At 35.9% G+C, this 19,503-nt stretch overlaps 1 protein-coding gene across 2 annotated transcripts in view; it reads left to right on the top strand.

The window, feature by feature from the left end:
- Window positions 1-18,427, top strand: part of FAM199X (family with sequence similarity 199, X-linked) — a 30,414-nt gene extending 11,987 nt beyond the window's left edge. Inside the window, exons 3-6 of one of the 2 annotated variants that reach the window (XM_045779392.2) lie at window positions 7,067-7,216; window positions 7,459-7,620; window positions 10,604-10,741; window positions 12,172-18,427. In XM_045779392.2, coding sequence (XP_045635348.1) covers window positions 7,067-7,216; window positions 7,459-7,620; window positions 10,604-10,741; window positions 12,172-12,342 — 621 coding nt within the window. In that variant the 3' untranslated portion in view covers window positions 12,343-18,427. Of the gene's footprint in view, window positions 1-7,066; window positions 7,217-7,458; window positions 7,621-10,603; window positions 10,871-12,171 lie in introns of both variants that reach the window. The other variant, XM_045779391.2, reaches the window with a different exon arrangement.
- The last annotated feature ends 1,076 nt before the right edge of the window (window positions 18,428-19,503 follow it).

The following is a 19,503-nucleotide window of genomic DNA, read 5'->3' as shown; positions in this document are numbered from 1 at the left end:
ATTGGTATTCTTGTTTGGAAAAATGTCTGTTCAAATCCTTTGCCCATTTTTAAATTGTGTTGTCTTTTATTGTTGAATTGTAAGAGTTCTTTATATGTTATGGCTACTAGACCTTTATAGATGATTTACCAAAGATCTTTCCCTTCCTGTGGGTTGTCTTTTTATTTGATACTGTCCTTTGACACACAAAAGGTTTTAATTTTAGTAAAGTTCTATTTATTTTTTCTTTGAATTCTGTGCTTATGATGTCATATTTTAAAAAACCATTGCTTAATCCAAGGTCATACAGATTTTCACCTGTTTCCTTCTTAGAGTTTTACAGTTTTAGTTTTTACATCTAGGTCTTTGATCCATTTAGAGTTACTTTTGTATATGGGATAAGATAGGGGTACAGATTCATTCTTTTGCATGTAGATAGATATTCAGTTGTCCCAACACCATTTGTTGAGAAGACTATATTCTTTGCTTATCGTATGGCCTTGGTACGCTCGGGGAAATGAATTGGTCATAGGTGTGTAGGTTTATTTCTGGACTGTCGATTCTATTGCATTAATATGTATGTCTATCCTTATGCCAGTAACACACTGTTTTAATTGCTCTAGCTTTGTAGTAAAGTTTGAAATCAGGAAGCTTGAGGTTCTTTGTTCTTCTTTTTAAGGTTGTTTTGGCTATTGGGGATCCCTTCTGCAATTCGACATGAATTTTAGGATCAGGTTGTCCATTTCTGCAAAAAGGGCAGTTGGAATTTTGGTAGGGATTGCATTGAATCTGTTATTTTTAGTGTCCAAACCTTGTACTTCCTTGGTTCAGTTTATTCCTACATATTTTATTCCTTTGATCCTGTTGTAAATGGAATTGTTTTCTTAATTTTCTTAATTTCATTTGTGCATTGTTCGTTGCTAGTGTATAGAAATAAAACTGATTTTTTATATTGATTTTGTATCCTACCACTTTGCTGAACTCATTTGTTAGGTTAAATGATTTTTTTTCTCTGTGTGGATTCTTTTGAGTTTCTATGTTTAAAATCTTGTCATCTGTGAATGGAGATATGTTTTCTTCTTCCTTTCTAGTCTGGGTAGCTCTTTTTATTCTTCTTAATTGCCCTGGCTAGATCACCAGTGCAATGTTGAAGAGAAGTTGCAAAAATGGGCATCCTTGTCTTTCACCATTGAGTATAATGATAGCTGTAGGTTTTTCATAAATGCCCTTTATCATATTGAGGAATTTCTCTCCTATTCCTAGTTTGTTCAGTGTTTTTTTCTGAAAGAACGATTTAGATTTTGTCAAAATGCTTTTTCTGCATTTATTGAGATGATAATGCAGTTTTTTTCGCCTTCATTCTATGAGTATGATGTACTAAATTCATTTTTGTGTGTTGACCCACCCTTGCGTTCCTGGAATAAATCTGAATTGGTCATGGTATATATTCCTTTTAATATGCTGCTGGATTTAATTTGTTAGTATTTTGTTGAGAATTTTTGCATCTGCATTCATAAGGGATATTGGTCTGTAGTTTTCTTGTGATATCTTTGTATTGCTTTGGCCTCATAGAATGGGTTAGGAAGTATTCCCTTCTCTTCTGGAATACGTACTGTGATGCAATTTTCTCATTTAACATACAAACTTTTTGATGATCTTTAATACTATATAATATTCCTTTTTTTTTTTTTAATTTGGCAGAGAGAGAGACAGCCAGTGAGAGAGGGAACACAAGCAGGGGGAGTGGGAGAGGAAGAAGCAGGCTCCCAGCAGAGCAGGGAGCCTGATGCGGGGCTTGATCCCAGGACCCTGGGATCACGCCCTGAGCTGAAGGCAGACGCTTAACGACTGAGCCACCCAGGTGCCCCTATAATATTTCTGGTACTATTGCTGGTACTATAATATTCCTGGTGCCAGTACTTGTGAGACCATTCCCCTTTTACATCTGTTTCAAAATTTTGTCTACTATTGGTAGCACAGCAGTAAACATCTTTGTGTGGGTACCTTTTTATTCTGTGCCTCATTTTTTACATGCACACTGTGTATTTAAAATCAGACTATTACAAGGATTCTTAAGGTATAATTGGGTGGAGTTCTGATAGTTCTGGGAATTATTTTTTTCTGGTTATTTTATTTGATTTAGAGTTCTTATCATAATGTTGCAAAGTGGAAGGCATTTTTTAATTTTAATTGCTGACTTCTTTACTCATTTCATGAGTAGAGTGGAGAACTATCCACAGCCACTCACTATTAATGTACATGGCTGACTAGAACACTGGAACAAAAATAAGGCCTGCCTTAGTAATGTGTTTCCCCACTTCTGAAATAGGAGTGTGAGTACTCTGTTACCATGGATATTTGCTATTTAAATATTCTGAAAGGTTTAAAATTCTCTCTTTTCTTTGTGGGACCTTATAATGAGCAGTAAGCTATCCAAGAAGATAATTACAAATTATGTGTTAGGATTAATATAGATTAAAATCGTTAACTATAACTTAAAAATTCCTATTACCTCTGTTGTTATTAAAAACTATATCTAAACTATATCTGTTTAAATCTTTTTAACAGATGTTTCAGTTACTACTGAAGTAAATGTAAAGGATTCATAGATTCTCTGGGAAGAGAAATACTAACTACTTGATAAGGCAGGGTTTTAACCTGATAATGAAGTAGCATCAAAGCATTTTGCTTTTCTCATAGTCATCTTTGCTTGCAGTCCTTTTATTATTAAAGCTATATTTGATTAGTGTTAGGGCTTGAGAAATTATTTTACTGTTGAGCAGGGAACCATGGAAGATTTAAAGAGTGAGTAATTCAGCTGTCACACTTGAAACCTAAAGGTGCAATTTGAAATTACACATCAGTTGTTAACAGAAATGAGCTTACTCATAAAATTTTGCTGCATCCTGCAGAAAATATGGCAGAGGTTTGATTTAATTCTCCCTTCTTGTCACAATTACTGATTATAATATAAATATACTAAATATTGTTGTCTATGAAAAACATGGACTAAGAATTATTAAGCATTTTTAGCTTGAGATATAAAACGGAAAATTGCTCATCTAATAAATATACAGGAGCTCATACAGTTAATCCTGATGTACATCTGTAGCTCTAATTCCATATCTCCAATTGACTACTTGATATTTCCACTTGGATGACCTTATTATTTAATGTACCTATTATCTGATGCCGAGTCCTTGATCAGTAATGTAACTTCCAATTACAGTGTTTCCATGGAAAAAAAAATAGACTCCACTTTGTGACATGCCTTATAGTGTAGTGAAAAATGACATTTGTCATTCGAAGGACATTTGTACTTGCTTCTTTCATTGTCACTACAAACTTTACATTTTCCACATTGCATTCTTCTCTCATTCCTGACTACCTGCAAGGCAAGACATCCCAGCATAGTTGAAAGCACTGGACTTATGTCCCACTTTGGATACTGGCACTAGCCATATGACCCTCCCTAGACATCATTTTTCCTTATTTGTAAAATGAGGGTGTTGGACTAGAAGATCTATAACATTGCCTCAGATCTCTTGCTCTAAAAATTGACGTCTTTTAAGTGCATTACCCTGGATGGTTTGTATGACTGTGAAATGCGGCCAGTTTTCTTCTGGTTTCAACAAATGGTCATCTGACTATCATCCATGCAGTTATCAAACCGCCTTGTAGGGGCATCTGGCTGTCTCAGTCAGAAGAGCATGAGACTCTTTTTTTTTTTTTAAAAAGATTTTATTTATTTATTCGACAGAGACAGAGACAGCCAGCGAGAGAGGCAACACAAGCAGGGGGAGTGGGAGAGGAAGAAGCAGGCTCATAGCGGAGGAGCCTGATGTGGGGCTTGATCCCATAACGCCGGGATCACGCCCTGAGCCGAAGGCAGATGCTTAACCGCTGTGCCACCCAGGCGCCCCAGAAGAGCATGAGACTCTTGATCTCAGGGTTGTGAGTTTGAGCACCATGTTGTGTGTAGAGATAACTTAAAAATAAAATCTTTAAAAAAAAGCCTTGTAAATTGTTTTTACTTGAAATTCTCCCTATTTATTCCTATTTTTCTTTGCATTTTTATCTTAGTCCAAGCCTAGATCAAGTAAGAACTTCCTGTCTGATTCCAGTCTTTCCTCACTCTATTTTGTCTTTTTTTTTAAAGATTTATTTATTTATTTGACGGAAAGAGAGACAGCCAGCGAGAGAGGGAACACAAGCAGGGGGAGTGGGAGAGGAAGAAGCAGGCTTCCAGTGGAGGAGCCTGATGTGGGGCTCGATCCCAGAACGCCGGGATCACGCCTTGAGCCAAAGGCAGACACCTAATGACTGAGCCACCCAGGCGCCCCATGGATTCAACTTTTCTATACATTATGCTGCACTCACCGCAAGTGTAGCTACCGTCTGTCACCAGATAATACTTAACAACTGCGCCACCCAGGCACCCCTATTTTGTCCTTTTTAAGGCATCTTCCCTCAAGACTAGTTTCATCAAGTTCTACTTAGAAAATGTTACTCGCCTACTTCTGCATATAACAGCTTGTTCATCCATTGAGCTTTCAAATCCCTAGCACTGATTTTCTGTTTTAATTATATTTGGTCTCCTTATCCTCATCCTGTTTTTTTAAAATCTTTAGTTTTACCAAGTTCCTCTCCTTACTTGAATGCCTTCCCCTTTTCCCCATTCTGTGATTCTGAGAGTACCTTGTGAAACTTTACCCACTTTAGCAACATGTGGCGTTCTCTGATGACTTATGCTACCTTTTATAAGGGTACAAAACCATGGAAAGAGATGGAAAAAGGAAGACACATATGTTTATTGAGTGTTGCCTTGTGCCAGGCCTATCATCTCATTTAAATTTCTCAACAGTCCTTTGAGATGGGTGGCATTAACCATAACTCTGGGGCTCAAAGAAGCAAACTAACCTCCACAAGATCACATGGCTAGTGATCAGCAGAACTGGGATTTGAACTCTGACATCTTTTTACTTCTCCCTGAAAAAAAATAGCCAGAGAACCACTAGTTGACTTCTTTACTCCACCCCCCACCCTCAGCAAACACATAAACAGATCCAGAGGTACAGATTTAAGCGCTTAACATATAGTCTGTTACCTAGCAGATGTTCACTAAAGATTTAGATGGAAATTGTTCTTAAATTTTGAGAGTATATGTATTTTGATAGTTCCTTTACCTAATATATATCAAAGGAGCTTGAAGTAGGTGAGGCCTTTCATCTGGTAAGGGCTGTTTCATTTTGTTTTAGGAACCCCAGGGAGATCTTTAATGTAGTAGTGTTGTGATTTGAAGTCTTTCAAAGGGAAAATAGCAAAACATTTTATTTTTTGATGTTAAAAACAGAAAGATGGCCTTCATCTGTGCATTCAGCGATCATTCTTTCATGACACTGACTAGATAACATCAAGGCTAAGGGTGAATGAACAATTCAAGTTGCGTTAGTTAATGAGGTTTTAATGGAAATCATACAATTGTTGGTAGTCATTCATGTACTTGGATTCATCAGTGACTGTTAAAATGAAAATGTGGTTTTTAACCAGTTAAAGTTAAGCTAACTTAGACAATTTCATTCTAAGCATCATGGTCACCTTGCATGGTGATTAACCCCATTTTTGTATCTTCATTAGTCTCTTCTATGCAATTGATTCCCCATTGCCTGTTCACTTGTAGCTCTCCTAAGCTTTAATCCTGAAGCTTTAACTCACTGCTAGATATTTCTATCGATGACCTGTCGTTTCACACCTAGCATTTGTCATTTGCTATTTTGTATAATTGTATGTTTGTATTATAGTATTATCTTCCTCAGTAGAGTATAAAGTTTTTGTATAAGGACCAGGACTTAAAATCCTTTGAATCCTCTGTACCTATTAGAGTGCTGCAGGTATAGTAGGAGGCCAGATGTGTGTGATTACAGTAATCTTCATGGCTAAAGTAGCTTTTCTCTTTTGGTAACTTGACAAGCCTAGTAATCATCCAGAGTTCATATGCAATTGCAAAGGACAACAACAACAAAAAGGTGGTATTTTGTACCTTGTAAAAATGAAAGCATTATCTTTGAAAATTATGTATTCCTTGTAGAAGAAATTATCTTTCTCATGAATGACTTAAACTTATTTATTTTTAAAAGTTTATTTATTTAAAAGTTTATTTATTTACTCTACACCCAGTGTGGGGCTCAGACTCACGACCCCTAGATCAAGTATTGCATGTTCCTCCAACTGAGACATCCAGGTGTCCCTAAACACATTTATTTAAAATTAAATCCATTCTGACTTTTGGAGGTGATAGATACGTTTATTACCCTGATTGTGGTGATGATTTCATGGGTACATGCATATGTCCAAAGTCCTCAGATTATATACATTAGATATGTACTATTTTTTGTAACACATATGACTCAAGATAGCTGTTAAAAAATGAAATCCATTCTAACTGATTTTTATTAGACAATATAAAATTATAGCACATTTTTTGGTGTGCGTCTCACTTTAAATTGATTTTCTGTGTATTAGGCTTGCTTTTCTCCTTTGTACATTGTCTCGGCGTTTTTCTAATTTTTATAATACTTCTGATGTCTAAAGTGTTTTGCTCTGTGGTAACACTGTATTTTAAATTATTTTAATTCCTTGAGGTTAATACTGACTTGAGCACAAGGACTGTGGCTTATTTGTCTTTATATTGACATATGTCCAGCATAGTGTTGGGCAAAGAGCCAGGTCATGGTAGATCACTCCCGTCTCCTGAGATGGAGACCAGTGTTCCTTATTCTGTGTGAGCCCTAGCCTACATTCACACTGTGAATTAAAAACCCATGATGATTGACTCTTAAGTTAGCATTTTATTAACAAGTCTTGATTATGATTTTCAGCTTTTGAAACGTATCTCATTCAATAAGTAACTGTATACAAGGAATATGTTGATGTTGCTGCTTTGTCTAAAACAGGAGTGAATCAATTCATGTCTTCTCATTCTGTATTTGTCATTAAAAAGTAATTTTCAATATGAAATATGTTGTGGTATTTAAAATGTATTTTTGAAAAAATTTGCTTTTCCTACCCCCTTCTTATTTTTATAAAGTTACCAGGCAGTGACATTGCCAGTGGGAGTGATGTGCTTTCTGATGTCATACCCAGTATTCCGAGTTCACCGTGCCTGCTTCCTAAAAAGAAAAATAAGCACCGGAATTTAGATGAACTTCCTTGGAGTGCAATGACAAACGATGAACAGGTAGGGATCTTGACGTTCTTAATTGAAAGCACATGTAGAGACTATGTAAAGCTCAGTGTATTACCTATTTAAGGCTACTGGGTAAATGTGGATTGCTTAGTAAAATCTGAGTGGGGGCTTTAACTTTTGCAGGGAACAAATATGTTAAGTGCTTTTGATATTTGAGACGTATTATAAATGACACACTAAAATATCAGAGGTTTTGGCATTGATCTTGTTTATTATAATTTTTCATCACATAGGTAGAATATATTGAGTATCTGAGTCGTAAAGTCAGTACGGAGATGGGTCTTCGGGAGCAACTTGATATTATAAAAATAATTGATCCTTCTGCTCAAATTTCCCCGACAGACAGTGAGTTTATTATTGAACTTAACTGTCTCACAGATGAAAAACTGAAGCAGGTATGTAAAGAAAATACAGATTGTACAGCTATTAAGAAAACCATTATTTTATAATATGTAGACTTGAATAATCATGTTTTAAAATACACAGGTAATTAAGGTCCAAATCAGTGCTGTGAAATGTAATATTAGAAAAAATGATGGCAGGGGCGCCTGGGTGGCACAGCGGTTAAGCGTCTGCCTTCGGCTCAGGGCGTGATCCCGGCGTTATGGGATCGAGCCCCACATCAGGCTCCTATGCTATGGGCCTGCTTCTTCCTCTCCCACTCCCCCTGCTTGTGTTCCCTCTCTCACTGACTGTCTCTATCTCTGTCAAATAAATAAATAAAATCTTAAAAAAAAAAAGAAAAAATGATGGCAGTATTTGAGAGCACATGGTTGTAAGGTTTTAGGTGCGTCTCACCTGGCACTGCCTTTCTGGGATCATGTGGATCTAGAACCTCCTGCTTAGTTGTGTAGGCTTTGCAACTTTATTTTACCACTTAAGGGGTGGTTATGCTGTTTATTTATTCTAACCCACCTTAAAAAAGAATGATCGACAGAATCAAAATAATGATTATTGAGGGCTATCTATATTTGAGTGAACATCTGAATTGGGGGATTTGAGTAGTCTTGTGGAGTAATTGAGCCTGGCTAGGGTAAAATGTAATTTTCCTTCTATTCTGAAATACACATTTCTAGTACCTTTTAAAGAGTCCATACTGCTCTTTTTTTGGGGTACATATTTGAATGAATACTTATGTTCTCTTTTCATTTTTTAAAAGTTTTTTTTGCATTTATCATCTCTTATAAAATTTTTTTAATTTCAGTATTTCTCTCAACAGACATACTATAATTTTCTACATTCCAGCTCATTTTTCATTAGTAATGAAATTGTACCTTGCATTTGAAAACAGGTACCATGGGTCCCTAGCTAAGATTTAAGAAACACCCTAATCTTAGATAGAATCAGCAATTTACTTAAATCCTATGGAGACCTTTAAAAAATGCCTATCTGATTTATTTTATTGTTAATTTCTCTGAGTGTTTTCTTTTTTATTTAAGATTTATTTATTTGTTTGAGAGAGAGAGAGAGCAATCAGTGGGAGGGGCAGTGGAAGAAGGAGAAAGAGAAACCAGCAGACTGCACACTCAGTGCAGAGCCCAGCTTGGGGCTCGATCTCATGACCCTGAGATTGATACGAACTGAGCTGAAACCAAGAGTTGGACATTTAACTGACTATGCCACCCAGGCGCCCTTGAGTGTTATTTTCTTATAATCCTAAATTCTGGAGGCCTGTAGCTTTCCACACATGATCTTAGCCAAAAGGCCAAGAAGCGATTGGAGGCCTGTAGCTTTCCATTTGCTGATTATATTTTATATGTTTTTAAAATATAGCTCCATAATATATATTCTAGAATTTTGAACATTGTCAATTTTTCTGGTACTTGTTTCTACATTTAGAGTTTTCTTTCATCCTTGTAGTCTACTTACATACATCTGTAGCACTTTCTTATTTTATTTATTTATTTAACAATATTAAGTGTTTATTAACCATTAAGATACAAAACAGTTTAAAAATGATCCTTGTCTTCACAAAGCCTACAACTCAAGAAAGAGCCAAACAAATCAACCTAGATTATAATCCAAGTTCACAAATATGTATTCAGTAAATGTTATTTTTATTTCTTTATAATTACTGTCTTTTATTCTCACTATTTGTTAAGCATCTATTACAGTCCCAAGTTCTTTTTTTGGTACATTCATCAAAAGCAAGAAATTAACATAGATACAGTACTATTAAATAATCTACAGACTGTATTCAGGTTACACCAGTTTTTCAACTAATGTCTTGTTTTATCCCGGGATCCAATACAACCTTTTTTTAAAGTTTTTATTTAAATTCTAGTTAGTTAACATATAGTGTAATATTAGTTTCAGGTATACGATTTAGTGATTCAGCACTTAGGTACAATGCCTGGTGCTTCTCACAAGTGTCCTCCTTAATCTCTGTCACCTGTTTAACCCATCCCCTCACCCTCCTCCCCTCTGGTAACCATCAGTGTATTCTCTGTAGATAAGGGTCTGTTTCTTGGTTTGTCTCTCTCACTCTTTTATTCCCTGTGCTCATTTGTTTTGTTTCTTAAAGTCCACATATGAGTGAAATCATGTGGTGTTTGTCTTCCTCTGACTGGGTGACTTATTTAGCTTAGCATAATACTCTCTAGCTCCATCCACATCATTGCAAATGGCAAGATTTCATTCTTTTTTATGACTGAATAATATTCTATTATATATATACATACCCCATCTTCTTTATCTGTTCGTCAGTTGATGGACATCTGGGCTCTTTCCATAATTTGGCTGTTGTTGATAATGCTGCTATAAACATGAGGGGAGCATGTATCTCTTCGAATTAGTATTTTTCTATCTTTGGGTAAATACCTAGTAGCGCCGTTGCTGAATTGTGGGGTAGCTCTATTTTCAGCTTTTTGCGGAGCCTCTGTAGTGTTTTCCAGAGTGGCTGCATCAGTTTGCATTCCCACCAACAGTGCAGGAGGGTTCCCCTTCCTTCCCATCCTTGCCAACACTTGGTGTTTCTTGTGTTGTTGCTTTTAGCCATTCTGACAGGTGTGAGGTGGTACCTCATTGTAGTTTTTTTTAAGATTTTTATTTATTTGAGGGAGAGACTGAGCAAAGGAGAGAGAACATGAGCATGGGGGAGGAGCAGAGGGAGAAGCAGACTCCCCGCTGAGCAGAGAGCCCAACGTGGGGCTCAATCCCAAGACTCCAGGATCATGACCTGAGCCGAAGGCAGACACTTAATTGACTAAGCCACCCAGGCACCCCTCATTGTAGTTTTGATTTGCATTTCCCTGATGACAAGTATATCTGTAGCACTTTTGATAATGTCTTACATTATGTACAATATTCTTTTTGCCAGTGTTTTGAGGAAGAATGTCAAGGAACAACACTGAGCGGTTTTTGTCTGTGTGTTCCAAGGTCAGAAACTATATCAAGGAGCATAGCCCTCGCCAACGGCCCGCAAGAGAGGCCTGGAAGAGAAGCAACTTTAGTTGTGCAAGCACCAGTGGAGTGAGCGGGGCCAGTGCCAGTGCCAGCAGCAGCAGTGCCAGCATGGTCAGTTCTGCAAGCAGCAGTGGGTCCAGTGTTGGAAACTCTGCTTCAAACTCCAGTGCCAACATGAGTCGAGCACACAGTGACAGCAACTTGTCTGCAAGTGCAGCAGAGCGGATTCGGGATTCAAAAGTAAAATGTCTAATCAATACAAAACTTACCTTTCAATATTAACATTAGTACTCCTTCATATAAATTTCTTGAAGAGTTAAAATTATCTTGCTCTCTAGATGCCTGTGGGTTTTGGCTTTAATTGAACAAGCAGGACATTCTGCTGTTGAGTAAAGCCCTTTAGGCTGAGTGCTTTGAAATACCGTTTTGACCCACAGCCATATCACATTCAATTTTATCTGATTTTTGTGTCTGTTTTAAGTAAGATAAATTGATGGAAATAGTGAGTCTCAAGATTGCAGTATTGACTGCAGCTGAGCGGATCTCACTATGTTGCTGATGTTGCTGTCTATTAGCTCCTGAGAATATTCTGCATGTCTTTTCTGTGTGTTTGTGTGTGTGTGTGTGTGTATTAAATGTTTTCTTAATGTTTTGATCTTGAATGTTCTTAGATCTTTTAAAAATGTAATAACACCTTCTCTAATTTCTGTCTATTCACAGTTGAAGAATTCTTTGTAATACTTTTGGGCACATAAAAAAATAGGGAGGTGGAAGTGTTTTTAGAATGGTTTTGTGATGCTTAGGTAAGTTCGGTTCCTTGCGGTGGTGACAGTTTGGAGCCAACTTAAGGATGAAAAGGGTATCTCTATAACTCTTTGGGAACCCAGTGGGTGACTAGAAGATACACAGTGATTCCTTCCCTGGCTCTTAACAAAGTAGCAGAAACATAGCCAGCTTTCTTGGTTGCCAGGGGATTCCTCTGGATATGTGGTCATTCCTTTTTTGCATCAGTTCACCAGTGACAAGGAATGGAGTACCCACTGGGTTTCTAATGGGCTTGTAAGATGGTATTTGCCTAATATGGAAAAGACATGATTCTTTCCCAGCCATTGTAAAATTGCTAGTGCTTTTGGATGAAAGACACCTTAAAAGCATAAGCATTAGAGATTTTGGCCATGTTCTCTACATTGGTATTCAGTATTATTATGTGTTCACTCCGCAATGACACCAATGTACCTTAATTTGGTTAAAAAAAAAGCTTTGAAATGATTGATTATCCATAATCAATGGATATTGATTAGTCAAAATGATCAGGTTTCAGTTCTTCCTAAGAGTCACTGGTCAAATACCATAAAAATAGAATCTTGAAGAATCATTTTCAAGTCTAAGCCAGTGGCTCACTTACTGGAACCAGGATCATACTGCAGAGGAATTTGAACATCTCCAAAAACTCTGAAAATACAGAACTTGATCCATAAAATATTCTGGGGTGGATATACCAGAACTGAACCTTACTGATTTAGAAATTTTTATTTTGACAGAAGCGATCCAAGCAGCGGAAGTTACAACAAAAGGCTTTACGCAAGAGGCAGCTGAAAGAGCAAAGGCAGGCTCGGAAGGAGAGGCTCAGTGGGCTCTTCCTTAATGAAGAAGTGCTATCCTTGAAAGTGACTGAGGAAGACCACGAAGCAGATGTAGATGTTTTGATGTAATAAGGGTGAATTTATCAGCGTTCTTTCTAAGCTTTTAAGTATTCTATCCTTTTATTTGTTTACATGCATCTTGACCAAACTTTTGGTTAGGGCTGTGCTGATGTATCATTAATAATTTAGGCCAGTGGTTCTCAGCAGGTGGTCCCCAGACCAGCAGCTTCAGCATCACCTGAGAAGTTGTTAGAAATGCATACTATCAGGCCCCGTTCCAGATGCAGTGAATCAGAAACCCTGGGGGAGGGGCCCAGCATTGTGTTTTAACAAGCACCAGGTTATTCTGCTGCACACAGCTCGCGTTTTAAGAACCACTGATTTAGTAAATGTTTTGACTGTTTAGACTTTACGGTGGTTTAAGTGGGCTTTTTCAGGAACTAGTACTTTTACAGTTTAGAGGATTTCAAGGTACTGCTGACAAGTAGTTTATTATGTCAGTATAGGTACATACGTAGTGATCATAATTCAGTTTCCTTTTTAATGTTACAGTTCCTTAGTTTGCTTTTTCTAAAGGGCCATAGTATCATTCTCAATTCCTAGTGAAAATCTTTTTTTTGAGGTTGTGGGGGTGGGTTGTGGATTGCTGTTTACAATAGTGCCTTCATTAGGTTTAGTTTTGTTTTCATTTGTTATTAACTTAAAGGTGTGATAACAGGCCCTAATGTCTTTCCTGTTAGGTTTGTTTTTTACTTTATGTAAATTCAGAATCCTTTGTAAGTGATGACTACTGAGGAAATAATGGTACTAGTAGCTGAACTTTAGACTTGATGCTATATTGATTAATATTCAAATGGAGAAAGCAATTAAGCAAAACAACCAATTCTGCTTTTCCACTGCTTTTTGAAATTTTAGGCTGTGAAACTGTTTCAAAGGCAGAAACTGTGTCTTAAGTTCTTTTTGTAGGTCATTTTTTTTCCAGCACAGCTCTAATTTTTAAATATTTGGTATAGCAGCTTCTGGCATGTGAACAGGTTAATGTTCAAAGTTAACTAAAGAAAACCCTTACAGTTCTCCTAAACTTCTCTATAAATCACTAGAAATATGCAGAGCAGTGAGATATAGGAAAAATCCGTAGCTTGTTGGCTATTAATAGAAATCTAATTTTAGATGTGAAATCATGGAGTTTCTTTAAATGTTTTCATGGAGAGTTTGTTATCATGAACATTAGATGTAGTGTGATTCCTCTTCTTCTACCCCACGTCTTTAAACATTCATATGGGTTAAAGAAGATGGGAACTGATACTACTGACAATCAAGCTGCTTTCTGACTTTCGTAATTTTGTTTTTATTGTGGATAACTTGGGAGGTAATCATGATTCTGTAGAAGGAGTTGTAATCAATATTTTTTTAAACTCTAGAGTCAGAGGTTGATAGGATTTTTACTTTTTTTAACTTTATCATATCAAGTGACTCATTAAGAAAGAGATGGACTTAAATTCTTAATTCTCAGTTGATACAAAGGCTTTTAACCTTTGCTTACAATCATGTGTTTTGAAAACTTGATTTTACTTTAGTTCCTTGAAGGTTAAAGAATTGAAACTGAAGATAAAAATTGATGTATTGCAGCTTTGCTGAGGTCTGTGGTATGGTAGATTTTGAAGACTACTAAATTCATACTTAAAAATTTTACTAAAATGAAAGTATGTGTATATAGTTAGCAGTCGGAGTACTCCCTCTGACTTTCCTCTTACCCTTTCTTTGATGCTCCTAACCAGCCTTAGAAGACCCAAAGAGAGCTTGGGGTTAGACCCCAGAATACTTTGAGGAAGGTGGAAAGGGTCAACCTCATTGTGTTTTCCCTTCCAAGTATAGGAGCAGTAAAAGGAGAGAAGAGCAAATACAGCCGAATTTTCTGCCTGCTCTTAGCAAAAGCAAAATCTCAGAGAATGACTTGTCTGTTCTCTTTACCTACTCTTCCAGGGAAACAGGCCACTTTTGGAGACCATAGAGCAGCATTTATCTGTTAAATACTTGGAAACAATTGACAATGACCAGTAAAAGGATCATGATATAACAGGGTCATGATATACTAAGACCAATTTTTCCATTCTCCCAACAGTCACATAGTTTTATTACCTTAGATTTAACTTAAGTCACTATTAAAACAAGTTTACCAAAGCACCACAAAGCCAATTTTAAAAGTTTATAAAGATTTGAGTGTTTATAGTAAAGTATGCCATGAAATTTTGTGTAAATCTGGATGCACTGTCTTTACAGTACTATAAATTAGAGATTGACCATAAAGTTGTTTTAGAGGAGATTGAAAGTAATTCCTCTGATTAAAAGAAAAAAATTAAAACAACTTGGGTTTGCTTGTGATGTGGAAGAGGGAGATTTCAAAGTCTTTCTCCATCTCTCCCCCCGTTAAAAAAAAAAACAAACCCAGCAGTAAAAGACAAAAAGTTCTCTTGTTTTTGTTAATGTGCTGCACTGTGTTTTTTCTGCTTTAATATCTCATGTAGATAATTCAAGTTGAAATTCTTTCTTTCTTGGAATAAGTAATAATTTATTCAGTCTGGTATATCTCTGAGTTTAAGACAAATCCAACTCAATATTTTTTCTTTTTAAATATAAATCTAAACTAACCAATTAATAAAAATGTGAGACTTATTTGCTCCAGTGTCAGTTGTCATCTGTAGAGAATTGACACTGGAGCAAATAAGTTTCTGCCCCCCCTTTAAGCATAAGCTTCATTAACTTCAGGCATGATAACGTTCCCTCAGATTTTTCGAAAAACATTTTATTAGAGATCTTGTATGTATGTTTAATTGTATCTCAATAAAACTGGAAAAAAAGAGCTCCTGTAGAAGTCTGTCAGTCCTCACCACAGGTATGAACTTGGAGTTAAACAAAATGGAATGTTTTTTCTACAGTTTTATAATGAATTAAAGTAAGGCAATATAGTATAATGTTTAGTGGACTATAAAGGGCTAATTCATTCTGCCCTAACAAGAACGTAGAATAAAATAACACTTTTTTCATGAGAGAGACTTGTCTCATTTTTTCTTAGGCTGGGGCAGTTTTGTCCATTTCCTTAGCCCTTTGGGTTAACTGTAGATAGATATTGCTGAATTAATCCCAAAAACTGACTTGTAATTTAATGACTATGGATTGGGTGGACATCTCATTTTATTTAGCTCCTAAAAGTGCTAATTCCCTCTTAAAGGAAAAATTCCTAGAGACTACTGTATAAAGGTATCCAGATTCTGATGAGCTTTAAAAATTGTGAAATTTATCAAATATCTTCATATTTAAGCCAAAAATGTTAGTACATGACAAATATAGAAATTTTGTTTCCAGATTCTCTAGCAGAGATTTTTGTTCATGGCTTACTTTATAGCCTCATGTGCCTTAAAGGTGAACTCTGTACTTTTTCTCAATATCAGGCTTTTTCAAACTCAAAAATAATATTGTAATTTGTTTTATAAAATCCCCATGCTGCTGGATATCAGTAAGCAAAAACATTAAATTGAACCAATCAGTGGTAATAGTATATAACAAAACAATGACCTTTCAGATCTTAAATTTCATTACATAACTTTATTTTTGGCCCAGCTAGGTCATTGAAGAACACTGAAAGTTATTGAACGTAGAGCTTAAGGTATTCTCTCATTTTTCCCCTGAAAAAGGTCATAAGCCAGAATGCTTTTTTAAAGCCAGGTAATTCTTAGTATCTGGAAAGATAATTTTCAAGACAAAAGTACTTCAAGAACAGAGATTATATAGCAGCTTGATTCTCTTGCTATAATTTTAGGGATTCTTTGCATTCATTTGTGTAATAGGTAGAACACTCCCCTCCCCTTTAACAAATTACCTTTTAGCTCTTCTGTCTTCAAGAAATACTTGCTTAGAATTGGGAGGGGGTTACTTAAAGTCAGTTTATATTTTGAGACCGTTGATAGGAAAATTCCCAGTTGTATTCAAATATGGTATTGATGTTGAGCACACTGACATTCAACATATCTAAACTTAGAGGTAACTCTAATCCTTAAAAGGACTATTAGTTAGAAAATAAGTATTTGTATACACATGTATTGTGGTAACTTTGGATTCATTTTAAGTCTGACAAAGTAAGATAAATTCTATCTTTACAATGAAATTATGCTAAATGGGTGAGAAACATCTGAGAGATATTTAGACGTAGGCATCTCTGTATCTGGAACAGAGCTCCTTAGAATTCTAGCTTAATTCTCATTTGGAAAATAATTTACTTATTCCAAAGGCTTAGAAGGAACTCTGAAAATTTTTCTAATTTACTGGCTATTAATAGAGTGCAGAAGTTGCATGCTATAGCTGCAGATCTGAGTTGACTCACTAAAATTTTATTTTCATATTTTTCTAATATTGAAATTATTTATTTTAAGCCCCCCTCACAATTTTATTTTAAATTAAAGTTATTCATGTTTTAATCTAGACCACACGATGGTAAGTTAATTTTTAATTTGACATTCCTACTGAACTCTGAAAAACTGGTTTAGTCTTCTCTGATTTCAATATAGTATTTTTTCTTTATTGTCAAGTTTATTACATCTTTGTGGTCATCTGTGGAAATCTGTGTTCTTTTTGTGGTGAGGGATAGGGGTAGAAAAGAGAATTGCTCTAATTATACATATGCATTTTGACTATATAAAGGTAGTTGTAGAATTAATATGTATAAATGACAAGTTAACATTACCTACTCTGACTTGTTCTAAGGAACAGTGGCCTGAAGCCATGGCTTGTTTTCTGGAGCTGCTTGCTCTTCGGTAGTAGCTGACCAATTGGATTTAAGTTTGGACTTTGGGGTTAGGTTATCTAGCTGAGGCTTTTAGGAATGGATAAGACTATGTCTGTTCCTGTAGGGGATCAATTTAATTTCCTCCTTGAGTATTCTGCTTTAGGTATAGTTCTCATCCACTCTAAATCTTTGTGTTGGGAGTTTAATAGGACTATTGTCAAAAGCTATTAAAGATAAACACAAGTATATGTAAAACATTTCATTTCACGGTTGGTTAAAAATTTCACTTTTTTTCAAACGTTAGTTATGTAGCATCAATATCATAACCAAAGCAAGTAGGAAGTTGACTGACTGGTTTGGAGAATCTTCAAGTAGTCTTAAATACTGTAACGTATCAGATTGTTAACCAGGATTTTTTTCCTGTATTTCTGCTAAATGTATTGCTATATTAATGCACTTTTGTATATATAACTGTCTTCTGTACATTCTGTACTTACTACAGTGTATATAAAAGCTGTTTTTCCTGAAAGCTGTAAGGAAAAGACAATGGCTGTAACACAAGTCGTTTCTATTTTGAGTTCCTTCTTGTACTTGAAAGTAGTAGTTCTGTAGTTAAATCTAAATGTGTATGTATGGTTGTAATTAAAACTGGCAATGTGGCAGAGCTGTCTTTTGAAGCTGACTATCAGACGGAACAGTGTTGTTTTGCATATTAAAATCTCTTGTAATATTTTTGTTTCTTTTGATGTATGGTGAGTTTTTACAAACCCCACTGCTGCTTACTACTTTATACTTCAGAATTCACTCCTTTACATGTTCCATCCCAGAACGTTTATCAACAGAGAAGAATTAGGTCTCCTCTGTTTTGCTCACAGTTTGGGTAAGGCTCCATAAACTTTTGTTTTGTTGAAAGCTGCAATTTCCCAAATGTCGTTGGCAAATCATTTTTTCTGGAGAGATCAGATTCTTAGAGATTAGCATTCATAGTAAGTGAAAATTAGGTCTAACTTTTGTTTACAAAAAATTATGTCTGTTTTCCTTATATATTAATCTAGATTCTTTTTAGGTTATATAAAAGAAATGTCTGTGAGCAGTTTTATATAGTTTCAAAAGCAATTCAACTTTCAACAGAAACTTTATCTCTTGCCACTAGAGGGAGGTCTGTGGTTGCTCTTCTGAAAATGTCTTGGCTGCTTTTCTTTTGTTTTTAATTTCAGAGGTTGAAATCAACCTCATTTTCAAAATTCCTTTTGTGATATTAAATACTTTCATTGATTAGTGGAAGGTAAGTTAATTGAGCTTGTTTAATAAAGCAAATCTTATTCATGCTTTTCTGTGATCTTCAATTTTTAATAAATTTGAGTTAGCTATTAAGTGAAACTTGTGTGTTTTTCTTCTCTTAGGTACTTTATTTTTTTTTTAAGATTTTATTTATTTATTTGACAGAGAGACAGCCAGCGAGAGAGGGAACACAAGCAGGGAGAGTGGGGGAGGAAGAAGCAAACTCCCAGTGGAGCAGGGAGCCCGATGTGGGGCTTGATCCCAGGACTCCGGGATCATGCCCTGAGCCGAAGGCAAACACTCAACGACTGAGCCACCCAGGTGCCCCTCTCTTAGGTACTTTAAAATTGTACTATCTGCTGTGGTAGCCACTAGCCACATGTGGCTATTTAAATGAATTAAATAAAATTTAAAATTTAGTTCCTTGGTCCCATTAGCAATACATCAAGTGTCCAGTAGCTGCATATGGCAAAAGGCTACTATATTGGAAACCCTGGGATACAGAACACCTCCACCATCACAGGACGTTCTGGACAGTACAATCTAGAGATTTGATGGTTTATGTAGTGACCACTGTCATCATCTTACCAGTGAACAGTAATCAGTGATTCAAAACTGCTGCCCACAGTTAACTGTTGTAGGTGATTGGTGTGAGAGGGGGGAGCAAGCTGGGTTTCATTTTTCTACTTTATTAAAGCCACTATCAAAGTTGGGACTTGGTGGTTTAATGGAGAAATTTCTCCAATACTGAGTATTTCACTTGACTGTGAATAAGATTTCTTAAAAGAAATCTTTTCAAAACTGCTTGGAGTGTTTCTTTATTCTTGTGATGTGAGAGCCTTAATAGGGGCACTGTTACCTGGGACTGACAATCCTCTGCCCTCTCCCAATAAGTTTGAATCTCATGGTTAAGTGGTATTTTTTATATTACATTATCTGTGTTTCCTAGTAATAGGTTGATGGATACTAGATTTAGGTGCAATGTTATTTCCTTTTGTAATGGGTAAATAACATTTTTAACATTTCAGTTCATTCAGTTGCCAGGATTTCATTATATGCTTTTTTCTTTTAAAAACAACAGATAACTGAATTTATATATTTTCAGGTTTGTCTTATAAAGATTGTCAAGTAACACAGTAAAATGAATCCCCTCATATCCATATCTACTT

Source organism: Ursus americanus, chromosome X, assembly GCF_024610735.1.
Source record: "Ursus americanus isolate L20-20 chromosome X, mUrsAme1.1.p, whole genome shotgun sequence".
NCBI lineage: Eukaryota > Metazoa > Chordata > Mammalia > Carnivora > Ursidae > Ursus > Ursus americanus.
This window is presented reverse-complemented; position numbering and strand designations above follow the sequence as displayed.